The sequence below is a fragment of the Oryzias latipes genome, chromosome 22 (genome assembly GCF_053564925.1).
Source record: "Oryzias latipes strain Hd-rR chromosome 22, Olatipes_Hd-rR_3.1".
Classification (NCBI taxonomy): Eukaryota; Metazoa; Chordata; class Actinopteri; order Beloniformes; family Adrianichthyidae; genus Oryzias; species Oryzias latipes.
Genome location: NC_136258.1, coordinates 25,027,074 through 25,047,382, shown reverse-complemented (window position 1 = coordinate 25,047,382; position 20,309 = coordinate 25,027,074). Strand labels below are relative to the sequence as shown.

Sequence of the window (20,309 nt, the reverse complement as noted above, 5' to 3'; positions counted from 1 at the left end):
TACCTGACTTATCCTTTTTTATCTTTATATTTAAATGCTGGACTGCAGCATCCATTTAGAAATTCCTCTGCCAATGTGGTGAATTTCAAAAGCTTTTGCTGAATGAACCAACTAACAAAATATGTCTATCTGCTGATGGTGACCATCATTTTAACTTAAGATATCCTTTTTCACATCCATCCAAGAGGGTTACAATAATAATAAAAAGTCAGTCATATTGATATTGTCTAATTTTACCTTCCTTACCATCAAAACTACATTATTTTGTACTTAATTTATACCAATTTTCTAGACTTTTTTGTGCTCTATTTTAATTTTCATGCATTAAATTCAAAAAGGTAACGTAATTTCTCTATTACTTTCAGGAAATCTGAGTAAATTACAGTAAAGACTACAAAAAAAGTAGACTTTTATTGTGAAAGCCCCCCAGTATAATTATGAAAACCTCCTGGGTTTACTACAGTAAGATGTCTCAGTCTTATTCTTGTGTGTTTGATGGCACTCACGCTGTTGTCCTCTTGCATCTCAAGCGTATACTTGAGCTGCTCTTCATTGGAACTGCCATCGGGGCGAGCCCACTCCAGGGTCACCCAGGACACCCCTGCCCTGACCAGCCGTGGTGCCAGAGGCAGAGCGGGCAGCGTGCCCACGGTGTAGAACGCCACGTCTGAGCTGAAGCCGCTGCACAAACGACACTCCAGTTAGAGACAGAGAAGATGTGTCCGCTCCACTTTAAGTGCAGAGCAGGAGGAGATGAGGTCTAAATGAAAGGGAGTGTTTATTTTGGCAGAGCTGAAACTGCATTTGAGACTGCCGGCTGAGGACACTTGCAGAATCAAAAGTGGAGTCGTCACAGATTAAGTAAAATCTACAAGCAGGAGGAGAAACCTCTGCAATTTGTTTTATCAGGAAAGGCAGTAATTAAGAATATTTTTGTGAAAAAGAAAAAGCTCCCTCAGCCTTTAAATTTAACGCTGATTTGACCTTTCTTTGAGCCCTGCAAGGACTACACAGTGCAATTGTCTCTTTTTTTCTATCCTCTCCACCCTTTTTCACACTAACATAATGACCAGGAGAAGGTGTGAAAGAAGCGGAAAGAAAAGGAGTAAAGGAAGGTGTCACACACAGGATAACGGCTTGAAACAGGCTGCATGCTTCCATCACAGCGGTGCATAATGAAGTGCATGAAGAAGCTACAACATCTCCTCTCCATCCACGTATTTATGAGGTTATGTTCATGCGTTGTCACTTGCTGGTTTGTATAACACATGCATGAATGGGTGACAGTACCTCGTGCCAATGTCGTTATGCGCCGCCACTCTGAACGTGTAGCAACAGGCGGGGAACAGCCGTGTCACCCTATAGTGTCTCTGATTCCCAAAGTAACATTCTCTGAAAACATTGTTCTTCTTTCCCTGCAGGGAAACAAAGAAGGAAAAGGTGAGAAACGAGAGACGCCGAGCTGCGCTCCACCGTAGGGAATCAGTTACCTCGTCCCACTCCAGCAGGTAGTTCACAATTTTGGATCCGTTGTCGCCTGGCGGCTGCAGGGTTCAGGCGAGGACGAAGAGACACGGGAGAGATTAGGCAAGGTTGAAAGACTTGACAAAATACCCGCTGTGCTCTCATGATCAACCTCATTTCCTGTCGGAGGTGATTGATGCTCCTCTTTATCAGTGGCAGAGTGAGCAGATAAAAAAAAGTGACTTGTGCAGCAGAGGTCAGCGAGGATGCAGAGATGAACTCTGATAGCAGCATGAAAGAAGTCAAAAGCGCCTATTTAACTGATAAAAATCAAGCTGGAAAATGCAGAAAAGCGTCGGCTTTCCCAGCACACTGCAAAAACTGAAAATCTCTCGGTTTTTTTTGTCTAGTTTCTAGTTGAAATATCTTATTCCACTTGATATAAGACAAAACAAACTCACCTGGAACCTTTCAGTAAGATCTTGTTTTAAGACATTAAACCTTGAATGAATCTTGAGTCTTTTGATCCTTTCTGTGAGGTCTGCCAGAACCGTCAGTGATTTTAATACACTTTTAAAAATCTTTTTACTCAGGCTTTTAACTCCAGTGAGCAGATCTGGTGGGCCAGCTTATTAATTTAGTTAATTTTATTATCTTCTTTTTTTCATTGCTTTATTGCTTTTATTGTTTAATTGATTTTTTTGTTTTATTGTTATGGTTTCTGTATTGTATCATGTTGTTTAGTGATTTTACTTACATTTGATTTTATGTTCAGCACTTTGGTTGCCTCTGCTTTTATACAGTAAATGCTCTACAAATAATAAATTGCTTGACTGATTGAAAACATTGTATTTTAATTGGCATCTCTAACAATAAAAGCTTTTAATTGATCTTAAAATAGGGATAGTTGGGAGAGTTGTAGCGCTTAAAATGTAGTATTTTTAAGGAATATGTGTAAATGTATCCACCTGCTTATGCTACATGCTTATTTTAAGACATGATATTTCTAATTATCAGAGCAAAACCCCTAATTATGAGTGCGCATAGCAAATCTCAAGATTCCATTTTGTCTTAAAAGAGCAGAACATCCCAACATATTTGAAGAAATCTTACCAACACTAATTCCAGTAGTTCTAATGGCACATTCTTTCACTTATAACAAGGGAAAACAGTTTGTATTCTAGATTTTTTTCAATCTGTTTTGAGAAGGACAGGTGTTTAACGGGCAAAGATATTTTTGCCATTAGTTAGTTGGTTGTACCTTCCACTGTAGGCTGAGCGTAGTCTTACTGCGTTGGGACAGCTTTGGGGGTAACGGGACATCGGGGACGCTGCAGTGCGTTGTAAATGAAACGGGCTCAGAACACGACCCCCGAACAGAATTGTACATCGCCAACACCCTAAAAAGGAAGCACATAATCTGTCATGAAAAACATTCACATCCAATTTGGGCAACCAAAGACAAAAAAAAAAAAAATCTCAGAGATTCTAAGATTGTAAACATAGAAATGATGATTTCCACTTCCATTTTAACCATAAGAGGATACAAACACTGCCATCCTTTCACGTAAAAGAATTTAAAAAGGCGTAAACATTATCTAGACTAACAGAATGAAGACAGATTCCAAAATTGATCATTAGATTGTTGCCTAAAAAGTCTTAAATCTGCATCCAAATCATCTGAAAAAATGTTTTAGGATCTACTTGTAGACCACTAACGTGCACAATTGCAGTTTGTGAGACAAAATCTGACATCAGCTAATTTTAAAACAGCAAATAATCTGAGATTCATTTTACTACAGTTTTTTCTTTTTGTTTGTTTTTATGTTGTTCTCTCTCACACTAAACAATGGGATTCTGCTCCCTTAAATACTTAAAAGTATTGAACTAAGCTGAACTGCCTCTGGTTTTTCACAAAAACGCATCTTCAAAAAAGTTTAGCACACAAAAAAAAAAGAGATCTCTTCTTACCGTACGTGGTAGTCTGTCGCTGGCCTTAGATCTTTCAGATGATATTCCAACTCTTCACCACTGAGAAACAAACAGAAAAGACCAAAGAGTAAAACAGGAATCGCTCTGTGCAGATATCCCAGCCTTTTCCCCTTCAGCCCGAGACGAGATGCTCACCTGTAAATAAGCCGATACTTTCCATCCTTTCCCTTATCTGACAGGGAGACCTCATAGGACCAGGACACCGGCATCCCATTACTATGCCTGTTCACCAGCCCAGCTGGGGGGGCCCACGACAGCCGAGCAGCCCGCGCCTGAATATTGGTCACCTGCCCAAAAAAAAAAAACAATTCTTTTTTTAAACTTAATTCCTTTGCAAAAGCTCCTTTCCCTCTTTAATCCACCTTAAATGGGTGGGAAAGCTGTAAAAAGCTGCTATCCAGCTGTCCGAACAGCAGCTTTTTGCATGTTTATGTTAAGTCAAAACACAAAAACTGACAACAGCAACACAAAAAAAAGTACAACTGGATCCTTTTCTATATTTAGCAACTATTTTAAGTTCATTTGCTCCAAAACAAAAAAAGGAAACTCTCATGTCAAAATGCAAAAGCCAAATCATTAAATTAATTATTTTAAAAAAATCTATTTTAAGCTCATTTGCTAAATAACAGAAATCAAAAACAAAATGTAAACAAACACAGGTCTCAGCCTGTTTGGACGTCTGCGTGAATGTTCATGCACCAAGCTCCTGTCTTTGGAGTTTTGTTTGCACAATCAGTGAATAAAATCAGTTTTCACAACCACAACAAAAATCCCTAATGGCGAAATCAATTAACCGTTTTCATAGAAAAAAAAAGTCAAACCCAGAACTCGATTTTCTTTTAAATCAACTCTTTGCATTTGAGAATACCAAACAGAAAGAAAATTCTGTTTTTAAATAAAGGAATCCAAAATGTTATCAATGAAAGTTCAGCCTTTACATAGCTGAAACCACAGGATAAATGATAAATTGGTTCTAAAAGGGAAATTTTGATAAACATGTTGATGTTTTATCAAAACCCATTGAATCACAAATCAAATCAATCTTTGAAATGATGAAATAGTTTGGCAGTGATTCAGTGTCCCATTTGTCATGTAATGTGATGACTCTTTCCTCTCTCTGATGCTCAAAACACACAACCAGCTCACAGGGAGGACCAAGGAAAAGACACGAGAAAAGAGGAGGTAAACAAGCTGGGAAGTAGAAGAAAAGCAAAGAGAATTTTCCAAACTTCTGCCTCTTTTGCTCCAAATCTCAAAGAAAAAGACGATTAATGGTTGCATTAGAAAGGTCACAACATCGAGTGAATATAAACACCAATCTCCCACGGAACGGCATCTGTGTTTGTGCACACATCATGTACAGTATCAATCACGGCCATATTTATGTGGGGGGGTTTATGAAAAAAAAACTGCCCCTTTAGCTCAACGCTGACGTTAGTTTATGGGGATAGAAATGCACGGATGTTTGCTTGCTTTGTTGATTCCTCTCCTTTCTGTGCTTGTTGCTGGATATTTCAAAAATCTCAAAAAGGGTTTTGGAAAAATCTATCAACGGGAACATTTACAGTCAGTCTTTGTAAACGTGTCTGCTCGTACATAAATACAATTCCAATTTAAGAATGGGACAAAGCGGTAATTAAACTGGAGGCATCCTTTAAAACCCTCATACCAAGGCTGTGTCAACTCTGGGGTCATCTGAGGCGAGCTGACAGATTTCTGGAGCGCGCCCATCTTTTATTCTGCAATTTCTGAGTCTGTCACTGCTGCTTTTTCCCCCCTTTTCTATTTCCACCCCTTACAAACCCGATATGTCAAAGTGTTCAATTGCACGGCCTGCTGCCCAGGCTCTTAAAGTGTGAGCGAGCAATTCTTCTTTTAGCAAAGCAAGTCTGCACGGCGTGGTCTCATTCATTCACATTCCCAGGAGGAGGGGGGAAAGTGTTAACAGCCTTTTTTTTCAATAGATGAACGGGGAGCCAGAAGAGAATGATAAAATGCCGCCCTCTAGTGGCTGCTTTGAGAAAAGGATGGAGTTATCAGAGGCTTGTAGGGAGATAAATGAAAGTTTTGACGTGTTCACCTAAGGGGTTGTTGCTATTATAATGCATTTTTCTGTTAATCATTGGGGTGATTGGAATTGGGCGGACACAAACCTGTGGTTTCTCGATTGTAGACAGCATTTCTTGAACGCGCTTCCCCTCCAAGTCATGATCTGCGGAGAGACAGAGAGGGCAAAAACAGCAATTAACAAAGTGTAATAACTTATCAAAACTAATTATCCAAAACGGAGTTACGAGAAAGGCTTCACAAAGAAGTTTCAGGAGAATTTGACAATCCTTGTGGGAAATTTGAATTGGGCCATAAATCCAATGTGAGAACAGACATTGCTGAATAGGATGGGTTAGGGTTGAAAGAGGAAAAAAAACAAAAAAAAACTGACAATTTCACCATACAAAGTTTCACAACACATCCACATAATCCGTTTTGGCTTTGCTGCTTTAAAAACAGAGCTGCTAAATGACGAGAAGAGGCATTTTCCCATTTCCACATGCCACAGACTGTTGTATCCAAGAAATCGTCTGCACATTTTCCCAAGTCTCAGCCAAATTTATTTAAGAAACTAGGGGGGGGGGGCCCTTCAATGCCTTTATGAACTCAAATTCTTCAGACCTTCAGGAGAAAAATAGAAGTAAAACTCACGCTGGGACGAGAGCGGACAAACTTTAGTGTCAAGAAACTTATTTTTCTTCACCTCTTTCCTCTGATAATCACATCCCATATGGAAAAAAACAAAACAAAAAAACATTACCCACAATGCCACTGAAAAGCTTAGTCACAGGCTCTGACCAGTTCAAACCAGGTTAACCAAAAAAACAACCAAAACACATGACTCATGGTTAACAGTCTATGATTTAGGAATCATAACTAAAGTAATCGGTTCCTGGAAATGATGATGCTAACTCTTTAGCATTTATCATTTTAATCAGCTGTTCCTACACCTGAGTATAATTATTAGCACAAACATCTGACATCAGCGTGGCTGTTGTTGATTTTCCATGCAGCTTATTATGTGCTGAATACACACGTTTTTTCTTTTCAATGTAGTCAGAACGTGTCCCTTCCTGACACTGTCACAACAATTACACCAAACACAGAGACAAACTGTAGCCGTCTTCTGTCTTCTTGAAAAATTTAACTCTGATGATGTGTAACAATAGTGCAATAATGGCTATTATTGTCATTTCCATTCGTTTTCAAATCTAAAAAGAGCCGCACTAGTCGTTTAGCCAGCTTGACATCTTTTGGAAGCAACTTTCTTTTAAATACCCTTCTTTGGAAACAGAGACTCAAGAGATGGTTTTTGCTTCAGGATTACCTTTTATAAAAACTGAGATGAACTGTTAATGATCGACACTTGTAAAGAATAGAGGCTTGTACGGGTTAAATACAGACTACAATGAAAATGGGGTTTTGGGTGTTTTTGACATTGCATTTTTCGGATGCTGGAGGACATGTATAAAGAAAATTAAGCTTCAAATTAAATTTTTGTGTGGCTCTTTTTTTTTAATTGTTGTGAATCAGGAGTGGATGAGAAATATGCAAAAATGATGACAAAACTCCCTGCTCCACCCCATTCTGGTTCATCCACTTTTAGACAAATAGATCTGTGTACTTTTGTTTTTAATCACAGTGGGACTTTAATAAAGCTTCAACAATCCAAACAAATGTTAAAAAAAAAATGTTGACGCTTAAATTCAGCACCAATTACAAAGTTGTCCGTAGTTATATGTTCTTCTTATGTGATTGTATTTATTTAGCTTGAAAAAACCTACAAAACGATCATGTTGAGGCTGTTACAAACATCTGAAGTCTGATTGTGTTCATGTGCATGCATACGGTACCTGCCACAGGTTTGCACTAATGTGTAATGAATGGGGAGCTGTGCAGGGTCTTTTTGCCTTTATTGTTTGGACACACATGTTTGGTGTATTTGCGCATGACGCATTTTGCGATGGCTGTATTTTTAGTACAAGTGATGAATGAGGGATTGTGTGTGTGTGTGTGTGACTGTGCGCAGTAGAGGCCTTTGCTGTGCCTGGGGGTTGCCTTATGAGACATGGCAACAGTGATGTCATGGAATCACAACCTTAGCTTGACCTCCTTGCAGAGTAAGGGCACGCTAGAATTAAAAAAAAAAAACAAGAGCGACAGAGAAGCTGCGGGTCTCAGGATCAGATTGCAGGAAATTGGTGATGAGCAACAGAAGGAGGGGAGCTTAGCTACTGTGCATGTGCGTGTGCATGCAACTGCGTGTGTTGGGGGCACAGCGAGCAGGGGGAGTTCAAACGAACTTCACATTCTGCATCACTGCTCGACACATTGGCTCATTAGCGCTTTTCTTTTTTCCTGCACACTTGTCCTCTTTCATGTGTTGTGACTAAACTAATCTTTTTAGTCTTTTATGGAATAAAAGTCGTGTGCAGACCAGCAGCTGCAGCTTATTCCCCACGTTTATCACAGCTGAGTGATAAAGGGAAGTGCGGCCTGCTCGGTCACTTGTGTGACACATTTCTCCTTCAGTTGTATTTCAGCCTGAATCGTCACATCATTTAAAAACTCAAGTTGATGTTCAGGCATCTGGAAATAGATGGACTCTTATTTTGAAACATCCACTCCAGGTGAATAATGGATGAAATGCACTGGACAGAAAGCAGCAGTTTTTCCAATAGCTGTGTAATAACACTGATGTCATGTCTGCAACAACCTTAATGATCTTGCAGGCTGGAAAAAAGTATATTTTTTACTTTTGAAGCTATATTATATTTCCAAAGTTTATCAGAAAATTTTGTTTTTTCAACCCCTTCCTGTGTTTAAACCAGAAAATCTGCAGCAAATTCAAACATTTTAAGCGTTGAAGTATTTTTATAAATGAGCTTGATGAAACAATTTTGGTTTAAAACAAATGTCCTTTTAGTCCATGTTTTGTGCAAAAAAAGTGTGATCTTTCAATCAAGAGTCAAGAATACCGGGGACAAAAGTGATCCTCAGGTGAGGTCACATGATCCTCTGATTTATGAGGGTGTTCTAATGTAGATTTCTGGATCAAATCTAAACGAAATTGTTTTTTTTCTTTCTGTTGCAAAGTTCGATGAAGCTCCGCTGGATTGAATGGAGATTTGTATGCTTGTATTAAACAGCCTCAATGCCTCCTGGCTCCAACCAAGGTGAATGTCAGAGGTTTGCTGCCCATCCTCAGCTTAGCAGCAAACATATTATGTTGGTGTTTTCTGAATCGATTTTTACACAAACATATTGTTTATCTATCCTTTAGCAACAAGAATTAGGTCATAATAATTGCTCAAGAAATTTTAAAAATTAAGAATTGGAGCTTTTATTGAGGAAATAATAAATAAAATTAATTTGGAAGTGCCTTTGAAGTGTTCCAAGGACACTTTACAGATAAAAGGATTAAAAATATATAAAAATAGAAATCCAGAAAGTTGATTTATCGAAGTATATGAAGCTCAACCTTCCCTAAAATTTAAAACCTAATTAACTAGAAAGGTTCCTGAAAAGTACACAGGAGCTATGTCCAAATTCCCTCTACTAAAAAACAATATAGTCCTGGACTATTTGGTGGATTTTAAAAGCAATTCAGACACTACGCTCACTACTTTTCTTTTAGAACCACAAAAATGACATCTTCTTTGTACCAAACGAAAAACATATGAACTTTTTACAAAGCCTATTCATGAATCATCTGGTTTTTTGAACCACAAATCGTTCTGATGCCATGCATTGTGGTCTTAAAACGCCAATTTAGTGAGAATCGATGCACACTGCTTTTTTGCAGAGAATTTCTAGGGAAATTGATTTTGTAGTTGTAGGTTAAGACACCCCGACAAAATTGCGAATGCACTGCAATATCTAGTGAGCAGTGAAGGAATATGGACATAACCTGGATCATCATTTTGGATTATTTTGTGAAGCCTATTGATGCTAATGGTGGGAGGGTTGAATCCTCCAGGAATCCAAAGGTGACCTGTTAAAGTTTGACATTTCCACCAACCAATCCTTAAAAGTAAGCTAAATTGATGCAGTATTTTTAGATATTAACTTGATATTGCAGCAACAGTCAGAACGTAGATAAAAAAACTTTCAGTACTTTCTTTTTTATATGGGAAAGACAGCATTAAGCAAAACATTTCAACGGTACAACAACCCTAAAATCTGTCACAAAAATCGGCAAAATGTAACGGCAAAAATACTTAAAAAGTTATGATAAAAAGGTTGATCCACAAGCTCAAGTTTGGACACATAAATAGGAACAATAATAAAGTTTTAAAGTACTTTTCTTCCTCTCAGCTGACTGTTACGACTCGCTGCAGTTTTAAGATTCAGCTGCTCAAATGCTTAGTGAAGAGATCTAATGCTGACGGCTGAAGGAGTAATCGAGCCTCCTCCTGGTGTTAACTCCATTCCCTTCTGTGTTCTCCCTGTCCCTCATGACTTCTCTCTTCTGTTTTCATGCCGCCCACGCACCCTCACTTCCTCTCCTCGTCTGACCTCACATCCTGTCTGACTGCCTGTCTTTGATTATTGAGGGGAGACAGACAGGCGGAGAGAAGGAGCGCAACAAGAAAGGAGGATCGCCAGGGAGGAGGCCGGCCAAAGCCAGGCGAGATGGGAATTTGGAGGAAGAAAGACAGACAGTGAAGGACACCGTGAAAAGAGAAGAGGACTGGCAGGAGCGGTCTGGGTTAGAGATTAAGAGCAAAAACATAAGGAAATTGAGAGACAAAGAGCGAGGCCGGGGATCAGCAGAGAGGAGGAAAAAAGAAGGGATAAAAGGAGAAAAGTCAGAGGAGGACTTAGGGGATGTGGGGCAAAGATTACACAAACTTTTGTGACATCATCAGAAGATGCAGAGCAGATGTGGTCATTCAAGATGTTAAAAAAAGGTTTAAAAATGGTGGAAAGGTGGAATGAAACTGCTACATATCAAGATAAAACACTTTCAATAAAATGAAGTAAAAATATATATAATGTGAGCTTTTCTGATGCCAGGTTTTATTGTGCATTAATTAGCTCTAATGGTTTTTGTTGTTCTGTTATTTGTCAGATGGCTGAAGATCTAACTGAACCTCTTCACCCTTTCTCCATCCTCATGGATCCTCTTCAACCTGTTTGGATTTGAGATTTTACTCAGGGATTGTTTGAGCTTGGAAAGCTACACAAGACACTCCCATATTTAAAAAAATAAAAATAAACCATCCTGTTGTAAGGATTACTTATGATAATAAATCTTATAAAGATGCCAGTAGAGGATGAGTGTTTGAATCTGAGATAAAGACACTTTTTTATTTTAGAACGGACATTGAAAAAAATTGTCAAATCATTTTTTTATTGGTTTAAAAGGAAAAAGTTTGAGTCTGCCTACAACGTTCTTGTATTTTGCTTCAATTCTTGGCAAACCTTCACTGAAAAGAACCTTTTTTCTTTGCTTTGCAGTAACAATTTCAAGAAGAACAGGAAGTTCTGGTTACTTTGGTGCAGCATGTAAAGAATACGCATTTTTTAATCTCTTAGTTTAGGGGTGGGCAAACTTTTTGATTTGTGAACCACAGAGGGTTCTAAAATTTGACAGAAGGGCTGGACCAGGAGCAGATATGTGGAGTGTTTTGGTGATTCAGCTCATAAATGAAAGAAATACCATGGAATCTGGATACAAACAAGCTTTAAATTTGATTAAAAATGAATATGTATATTTGCAGACAGAACATTTTGGAGACTTTCAAATCTGTGGCTTTTGTCTCATTTTAGTGCCAATTGCAACAATGGGTTAAAAATGGGGTAAAAATGCAAACTTAGAGAAATACTGCGCTCATTTGGTGATGGAATGATGGGAAATACGACTGTCCGACTCGAAAAACACACATGAATATCAGAAAAACAACAAATCTTCCAACACCACATGAAAGCAGGAAAACAAAGGTCAATTACTGGGAAAATAAAACATTTATAAAGATTATCAATGTAATATTTTCCAGTTTGGCGGGCCAGATTAAATAGTTTAATGAGCCGCATATGGCCCCTGGACTACAGTTTGCCAATCCCTGTCTTAGTTGAACAAAGTTTATTGAATTTCAAGCAAAAAACAGAAGGCCTTTTTGGTTACATGCAGAGCAAAATGTAAAAGAAAATGCACATCTAGAAGACAACACAGCAAAGTGTTCAAGTCAATGTCACCTCTACACGTTTCAGTTCAAATACAGACTTCCATGTAGCAAGAGAGTCTACATCTGTGTCAACACAAAACCATAAACCTAAGTAGGAAGTGTCTGAGCTTCTCAGATCCATGTGGTAACCACGGTAATCAGAGGAGTTCACATCTGCACCTCTGTTCATTTTCCCATCATGCTTCTTGGTTGCCCCTCATGAGCTTTTCTGAAGGATGTTTTTAGGCAAAATGCATTACAAATATGTCAGTATATCTCTTTTAGGACTCCTTAGCGAGCAGAACACTAACGTATAACACTAACCGTGTTAGAGCCTCAGTGAGAAGAAATCATTTAAAAAATATTGTAAAGCAAAAACGTTTTTCTTTGTTAAACTAAGTTTCTGTTAAAAATAATAATTATGTATTCTCTGTTATTTCATCCGAGTATGGATTTAATGTCATAAATGTGTTATGGAAGAAATTAGGAGGCGGGAAACAAACCACAATTAACTGAATCAACACAGAAAATTGGAATTAATCTGTTGTTTTTTCCAAACCAAGCTTTGGATGGCGCTTCTTTTTGTTCTGTGAGTTGAACAAAGGGAACAAAACTGGCTTCCAGTTTTCAAAAGCGACATGCAGACCAGGCTAGTCCATTGAACTCAGAAAACTAAAAGACCTCAGCCCTTCATTTGGTTTACTCTGTTTACACATTTGGAGAGAAGAACTACAACCCAGATAGAAAATGTCTTGAGGTTGAGTCATAGCATCTGGACTTAAAATCTTCTTCCTTAAAAACATTTCACCAAATGGTTTTATCACGAGGATCTAATTCATCACTGATGATTAAGCCACTTGGATGAGAGGTTAAAAGCTTTAAGGAAGAAGATTTCAAGTCCAGATGCCTTGACTCAATGTCAAGACAACATCATCCGGATAAATAAGAACCTAGCTTGCTAAAAAAGGTTACACAATTATGAATTTGGTTTGTTTATCAGCAGTTTTGCCCATAAAATAAATGACAGGGAGGAAAAAAGTGCATAGAAGAAAACTGAATCATCCTGCAAGACCTCTGACTACCAAGTATCTTCACCGCCTCCAATGGACCCTAGCTAATGAAATATTAATAGATTCCAGTTTTTTCATACCCAAACATGAGTAGTTCACGCCTTGTTGTGCTGTCCATCTGCTGTCGCACTGTAGCTAACCACACTGAAGGTCACCTGAAAATGAACTGTAGCCCTAGTCTTCAGGTGGGTCAGGAGTCACTTTCAGGTCTGCACCACACTTAAGTTAAGCTTGCTCAGTACACAGAGGGAACCACCAGAGAATACTCCCTCAAATGCAGATTGAAACTATCTTAAACTACGTTCACCACCCACATGCGTTAAAGCAGCCACTCCCTGTCTATATAATCGTGCATAAAGAAGCGTTTTGGGCTTCTGCATTTATGCATAGCTACGCGATTTTCTACGACAGTTTTTTTAGGTTCTATGTACAAACCGTGCAGCCATTAAACGCACACTTAAAGGTAAACCGGGTCGAACTTTGACCAATCAGGGACTGGGATTTGGTAGTTACATATGGATGGCACCTTTTTCATTCACAGAAATACTGACTATTTATAAAATTTAATGAATAATGAAAGAGAAATTAATCATTGTGGTTTGTGCCCAGCCAGAATTAAATAACCCAGAGTCTCTCATATATCGGAATAAAGCTGTGAAAGAAATAGAAAAATTGCAAGATTTGCACAACTTAAACATTTCTCACCAAGCCTCTTTCAACTATAAATGTCAGACATGTGCTAGTAAACAAAAGCAAAGGAAGAAAAGGCCCTCCCTGCTGGTCCAGTGTGAACACCGAAGCTTCTGCACCAGAATCTATCTGCAAGCAAACTGAGACCATTCCTGTTCAACCATGTTTTCTTTCTCTTCTTATTTAAAAGCAGATGTCTTTAATACCCTCAAGTTCCGATGCAGAACGTTTGAAATTAGCAATGAAGCTCGCAAAGGAAACCTCAGTCAAAAGAAGCTCTCTTTGAGAAAGGTGCATTCCTCCTGCATGACGGCCTGCAAGTCTTAGATACACTCTGTCTGCACTGGGACAGAAAAAGACCTTTAAGGCCCGGAGAGAAAAATGTGAAAAATGTGTTGACAGACGCTCACTCAACCCCCACTGAACTCAAATACTGGGCCGCAGGGTGCATGTGGTGTGTCACACCAAGGAAGCTAAGATAGGATTCCCCTCTTCAGAGGCCTTGAACCATAGAGACCAAAGTGACAGAAAGTCATCCGGTCCAGCTAAAATTAAAGATAGGGAAGTGCAGAGGAGGGGAGGAGAGAAGTGAGGACGGAGGTGAGGAGAAAGACGAGGAAGATGAGGGATACAAGGAGGAAAATGGAGGGTGAGAGTGGTACAGACCTCGGATTCCACACCATTATCATCTTCTGCATAGTGAGCATTCCATCTGCTCAACAGCTGGGCCTCACACACATATGCACATGCACACACGTGCACGCACACACAATACTGTTGAGAAATGCCTGACATTGTGGTTGTCATAGTAAAGGTCTGGTTCTCATGGACAGGGTCTGGATTGTTGGTAGGGGGATTAAGGAAAAGGGGTGGGTGGGTGAGTGAGTGTGTGGTGGGGGGCAATCCTGGCAAAGAACTGTAGAAAAAGACGCTAAATGAGAAAATTGAGGATTTAATGGAGAGGAATCAAATTTTAAAAAGAAGAAAAATAAAGTAATTCCTGAATGACAACTATGCTATTATTAGTTCTTGCCATATCCAGCTTTTATACCTTTATCGCAAAATTGAGGTAAGTTTTCTTCAAGTAGCTATTAAGCCTTAAACAGATTAATATAAGGTTTAATATTTCAAATCATCAATGTTCTCAATAATTACACTGCAAAAACAGCCTTCTTAGAGATACATAAAACAATTCTTACCACATTAGAAGATTTTCTTTAAAAAAAACAAATAAAAAATGCTAATGGGGTGAAAAATAAAAATTGTCTCATTTAAAAAAGAATTCTAGTTCCTGAGAGAATAATCTTAGTTTTTCTCAAACTAAGATTATTTTGCAATTAAAAACTTTCTTGATGACATTATTTTTCCTGCATGACAGAAAACAAAATACATTTTTTCTTGAAACAACAATCGTTTTACTTTCTTAAGATTGAGTTTTTTGCAGTGTAGTTGTCATGGTTTCATAAAAAGACAGTGATGCGAAGACCTTAAGGACTGCAGCCCCACTCAAACAGAAAAAAATACATCTTAAAAGCAGGTGCCAAAACCTGTGAAAATAGTGTAAAAGTCATTTCTTTTTCTTTCTTTTTTGCTGCGGATCAGAGATGTTGAGAAATTATGTGGATGAAGTTTTTTTAAACCCTGACCCCCTTCAACCCTGTTCATCCAAAATCCAAAAAAAACAAAAAAAAGTCTCAAGAGTGAAAGCAGATTGGCAGGTGCTGTGGAGGCCAAAACCAAGAGCAGAAAAGGCAGATGGAGAAAGAGACAAGCGCCGTTCAGCAGAGAGAAAAAGAAGACAAACAGCGTCAGTAAATGAGACGACATAAAACGAAGTTGTCATACTTACATTATTATAGTGTTTACAGTCAAATCTTAGTAAAAAAAAAAAAAGAAAGATTAAAACGAGTTTCCTCTGCCTTAGATGTCCTTTAATTATAAAAGATAAGTTTAGTCGATTCACAGTTTTTTGTTGTATTTGTTACTTGCATATTTTTACTAGCAAGTATTTAGTAATGAGTCCTAAATATTTTATGGCCTTTAATACTGATCAACAAAAACCTTGTATTTTCCAATAAATTCCATATGTTATGCAATTATGTGGGTCGTATCTTTAGCTGGATAGGCCTTTTTTATGTTATAAATACTAAAACACACATTAAATGAAAGACTGTTTTGTACTTTAACTACAGTGAATTCCAATTACTGCTGCTAGCATGGGCAATGGGAAATTTATCCCCAAGAAAAGTTCTCCGCAAACGAAAAAAAAACAAAACTCAAAGGGCAGTACTTCAACTTGTCAGCAATAAAAAAATTAATAGAAATCGACATTTTTTTGTAGGTTGCTAAAATCTCACATTGTTCTGCAGAATTTGCTTGAAAATTTAACACGTCAAGGTTTCAGTTAAACTGAGAAAAAACGAGGACATCTAGAGGCCGACTGAAGCCATAACAGCCATACGGGGAAAAGAATGCAAGGTTTAAAAAACATGGTTTCATATAAACTGCTGATGTTTTTAATTATTTCTATGTCATATCTATCCATTTAACAAGAAGTCCAAATTTTGTGTTTGAGGACACATTAAAACTGCAACAAATGCTTAGGGTATATTTTGAAAGAAATAAAAATTTAAAAAATTAAAGCCCTTTTCTGCTGCAGCTTTGAAGCTGTAACAATAGCTGAGCATAAGAATAGCCATAGCATGTTGTGGTTTTTGTTTGGTGATAGTTGCACCAAGTAGTTTAAATGTAGATTTACATTTTATTTTATATCTGATTCTTTGAATATCCTTACATTTCACACTATTTTTAGAAAGTAAACTGAGATAAATGGTGTTGTTTTTTTGCTTACTCTTAATTAACAATTTAGAGCAATTTAAACTCTTACAAAGTTATAGTTTTTTTTTCTAAACAACTTGAGCTACAGGCAGGTCATGCTGGTAATTCACAGAAACTGCTGAAAGGACAAAGCCTAGTTTCTCTTCTCTGTTTGACGTTGACCAGTTCGTGCTGGAGCTTCATCATGTGTTGAGGTTACTGCTTCAATGGAAAGATTCCTTTACCAGGATGGGAAATTTCGGTGGTGCAACTGTGACTGCCGGGAACAACCTCACTAATCCCACTGGCCCCGTTACGCGATATCAGCAGGAAAGACATTCCTCTGCCGGTAAACCCACCCCTTGTTCTCCGTTTGTTTTCTGCACATGCTCCTTTTGCACTTCCCAACTTTGAGGTTTTTTTTCCCCTTTTTAGTTTAACATTTTTACCCTTTTGATCGCCATCTTCCACCAGGCTCACTATCTTGCACCAACAAAGATGGCCGTATTTGGGTTGGCGGGAAAGGAGGTAATGTGTGGGAGGATGTGGGAGGAGCAATCGCAATGGCGCTTCACAAGAAGAGCTCAGTAAGGCAGGCGAGAGACTGTGTTCACACATTTTCAGGCCTGTTACTACAAACACAGCAGGAGGAGGAGAAAGAGGAGACTGATGGTTGCTAAAGCTGAGTCACCACTCCGCTCAGCAAACTCACAATGAAAATCCAAATAGATGATGTCACACTAAGCAAAATATGAAAAGAGTTGCAGCTGATTGAAAAACAGCTACAGTAAAAAGTTCATATGATTTGTGGCCCGAAAAAGTTACATTTATAATCATGTTTTTAAATATTCTAGTAATTTCACAGTTTGGCCATATTTCAACTGAAGCTGAACTGGACTGGCACAGGAAATATTCAAAAATTAGTCTAAAATTAGAATTAAATGCTGACCAATTTGTGGTCTTCAGTGTAAATTGCAAGTCTAAGTCACATGAATTTGATCACCATTTGAACTAAATATTAATTTATATTTGTAACAATTCTAATAAATAGAAATAGTGTCAATAAAGAAAACAGCTTTTTGGTCAAATCTAAGAAGTTCTGGTGCTACTCTCGGACCATGCTATGAAAAATACAAAATAAATTTAACCCTTTAACAGCAGCGCTTCAGCTCCAGTGTTGACATTCTGTCGACTACCGTAACTCTTCAACCGTTTACGCAATTGATGTAACTCCAGAGGATTCTGAAGCACAGAAAAGCAGCTCTGCGCTGATATACAACACTTTACAGTAATGAAGTATCTACACAATCATTTACACAATCTATCAGCTAAATCTGTCATGGAGACAAGCAGCTTAAAGCCGTTACGCAACATTACGTTCATAAGTTGCTGCATATCGGTGCAAAGCCGATATTAAAAGCTGCTTTTCTTTGCAACAGATTTAGCCGATTGCCTTTACGGCATGTCATACAGCGTGTGTTATTTAGGTGTCCGATTTTAAAAGGTTAATCTGTTCAGCTACACAACGGCTGGACATTGCTGATCGAGTAATCAAAGTACGAAATGTTTGATAAAAGGCAGCACAGCGGACATGGAAGTCACGGCGCACACCAGGTTTCGCCAGATTTTACAGCACTTGGCTCTGAAGCTAAGATGGATGGGCTGAGAGGAGCTGATCCGTCTGTTTCTGCTGACGATCCAGTTTTTCAGTGAGAGTCAGGACCTGTGGTGGCATGATGTAGAGTCAAGATGGGAGAACGGAGAGGACGCAGCCCACATCTGTTTCTGCTCAGCAAAAATGCTCCATTCGGGGGAAAATGGCCAGTTGAGCTGGCTTTGCTGGAGAACGGACACTGTTCCAAGTCAGTCTGCTGTCTTTTGGCATTTGGGAAAAAACCGCACACACACACACAGGGGAAAGGGCATCAAGGGCATGGCGTGGGCGGCTCCGTGTGTGTGTGGTATTCTAGACTGGACCGTGCTTAGATGTGCCAAGCCAAAAAGCAACTTTAGTTTTTAATGTTTGCACTGTCTTTCCTTCCCTGGCTCTTCAGGTGGTGCAGGACTTCTGCTTCAGTCCCTCCAATCACACATTCCAGCCCCCGCTTGGCTCCGTTTGCCCTCTATCCTTTGGACCCTCGTTCTCAGAATGTTTTACGGGAAGCCCCGTCATGGGGTGTTTGCATGCATGTGTGCACGTTCATGTTGTGCTGCATCCAGCTGATTCAGCTGGATCTCCAGCACTGTACAGAGACCCTGACAGACCAGAATAAACTCCCAGGGAAAAGCTAACATGTTTCTGTCAGTCCGGTGAGCCACAGAGTTAGCTGAAAGAAGCTCCAGCATAAAACCAGCACAATGACAGGGAAAAGTGGCTTTTTTACTTTCTTATGTAAGCTACCGGTAAGTGGGTCTGTGTGTAGCAAGAGCTTGCTCAGATTCCTTCTGAGTACAGAACCGTCTGTCTCCAAGTCATATTTTTTTGTCAGGGCAACCACAGAACGTCTAAATATTTGCCTTTTCAGCAAAAACTAAAATTCCTTTCATTATTAGAACTCACCTTTCTAGTCAAAATAAGATATTTTTTGGCAACACAGCACAAAAACAGACTGCAAAGCTTCCTTTGAGGTAGAAAAAAAATACTGTCAAAAGCTAAATAAAAAGATAACAAAGTGTAAACTTCTAATTAATAGTCACTATTCACTACTTGAAGTTTAAGTTAGTGTCGTCCCAATATCTTAGTCAAAATAATGTTTTTAATTTAAACACAATAACGTTTGGTGTCTTAGCTGCATGAGCTTTGGGAAATAAAGTAGTAAAATCACTTTTTAGGATTTATAGGGAAATTCCTAAAAGTTGCCATGATGGATGTCAACAATTTTTGAAGGATCCTGTAAATAATTATCTTTTAATTGAAATGAAAAACGTTTCCTCCATTAAGAGTCCCTCATTTGTTAGGAATTGTACATAAAATATTTATTTAGGTTTTATATTTCTGATTTTTATTGGGGTTTTATTTTCATAAAATCCTTAGTTAGTTTTACTTTTGTCAGTTTCATGTTTTTTTCAGTCTTTCTTGTCGACTTTTTTCTTCAATAGATGAGTGGAGTCAACACTTCTGTGATAATGTATGTTTGAGGGGAATCCCTGCTATTCCAAAACCTTTACAGAAGCATAAATCAACAGCAGGAAGCTCAAGTGCCTAAGCTTAAATTTCATTTTAAGACTAAACTGTGAAGGGAAAAAATGTCTGAAACTTGAGCGTAAATTAAAAGCATTAAAAAAAAACATTACTAAAAATATCAAGGATAAAAAGCTTGACACTTAGATTGAATATGTGATTGCTTTCATTGCACAAACCCTTTTATTCACTCCAACACTGCCCTGCATGAAATTTAATGAACAACTGATTTTACAGCTACTCAAATTTTTAATGCACCCAACAAGTTTTTTTATTAATATGTGTTTAATTTTAAATTACAATTTTACTTTGAAAAAAATGAGAGATTTTACCCAATTTCTTTCACGAAGTTCAAACAGCAACAGTTACAATAAAAAATGAGATTTTGCAAAAGAATTCTGGTCAAACAGCAAGTGGTAAATATGACTCGATATTAAATCAAATTAAGTGCTTTAGCCATTTTTATTTGTCCCACATAATAAAGCTTAAAAATCTCCTGGAAGGTGGGACAAGTCTGACTTCTTTGTGTTTTTCTGATAAAAGAATCGGAGGTCATAAACTGCAGGAAAGATCTGCACCCGCCCGACTCAGCTGGAACCTTCCTGTGATCCGACACCCAACTGAAAAGGATTAAATCATCCTTTTACGGTGACGTTAAATTTTAAGAAGAGCTTGACAGTCAAAATGATGGCGTCCATAAACGCATGCATCTCTAGAGGTTACATGTGTGCGAGCACATGAGCCAGGTGCGCCATGTAACCAGGTGCATGTGGGCCGGGACACCTCAGGGTCCTGTGTCTGTCTGTGCGAGCGATAAGGCTGAGCCGCGCTGTTTAAATCGCAGACCTCAAAGGTTTCCCTCATACTCTGTTGGAC

General features: G+C 38.5%; 1 protein-coding gene across 4 annotated transcripts in view; it reads right to left on the bottom strand.

The window, feature by feature from the left end:
* Window positions 1-20,309, bottom strand: part of fndc3ba (fibronectin type III domain containing 3Ba) — a 100,496-nt gene that overhangs the window by 23,594 nt on the left and 56,593 nt on the right. For all 4 annotated transcript variants that reach the window (XM_004082165.5, XM_011490172.3, XM_020713392.3 and 1 more), the window contains 7 exons: window positions 5,610-5,668; window positions 3,592-3,743; window positions 3,436-3,495; window positions 2,726-2,864; window positions 1,491-1,544; window positions 1,291-1,415; window positions 507-681 (listed from right to left, as the gene is read on the bottom strand). In XM_004082165.5, the coding sequence (XP_004082213.1) occupies window positions 507-681; window positions 1,291-1,415; window positions 1,491-1,544; window positions 2,726-2,864; window positions 3,436-3,495; window positions 3,592-3,743; window positions 5,610-5,668 (764 nt within the window). The remainder of the gene's footprint in view (window positions 1-506; window positions 682-1,290; window positions 1,416-1,490; window positions 1,545-2,725; window positions 2,865-3,435; window positions 3,496-3,591; window positions 3,744-5,609; window positions 5,669-20,309) is intronic.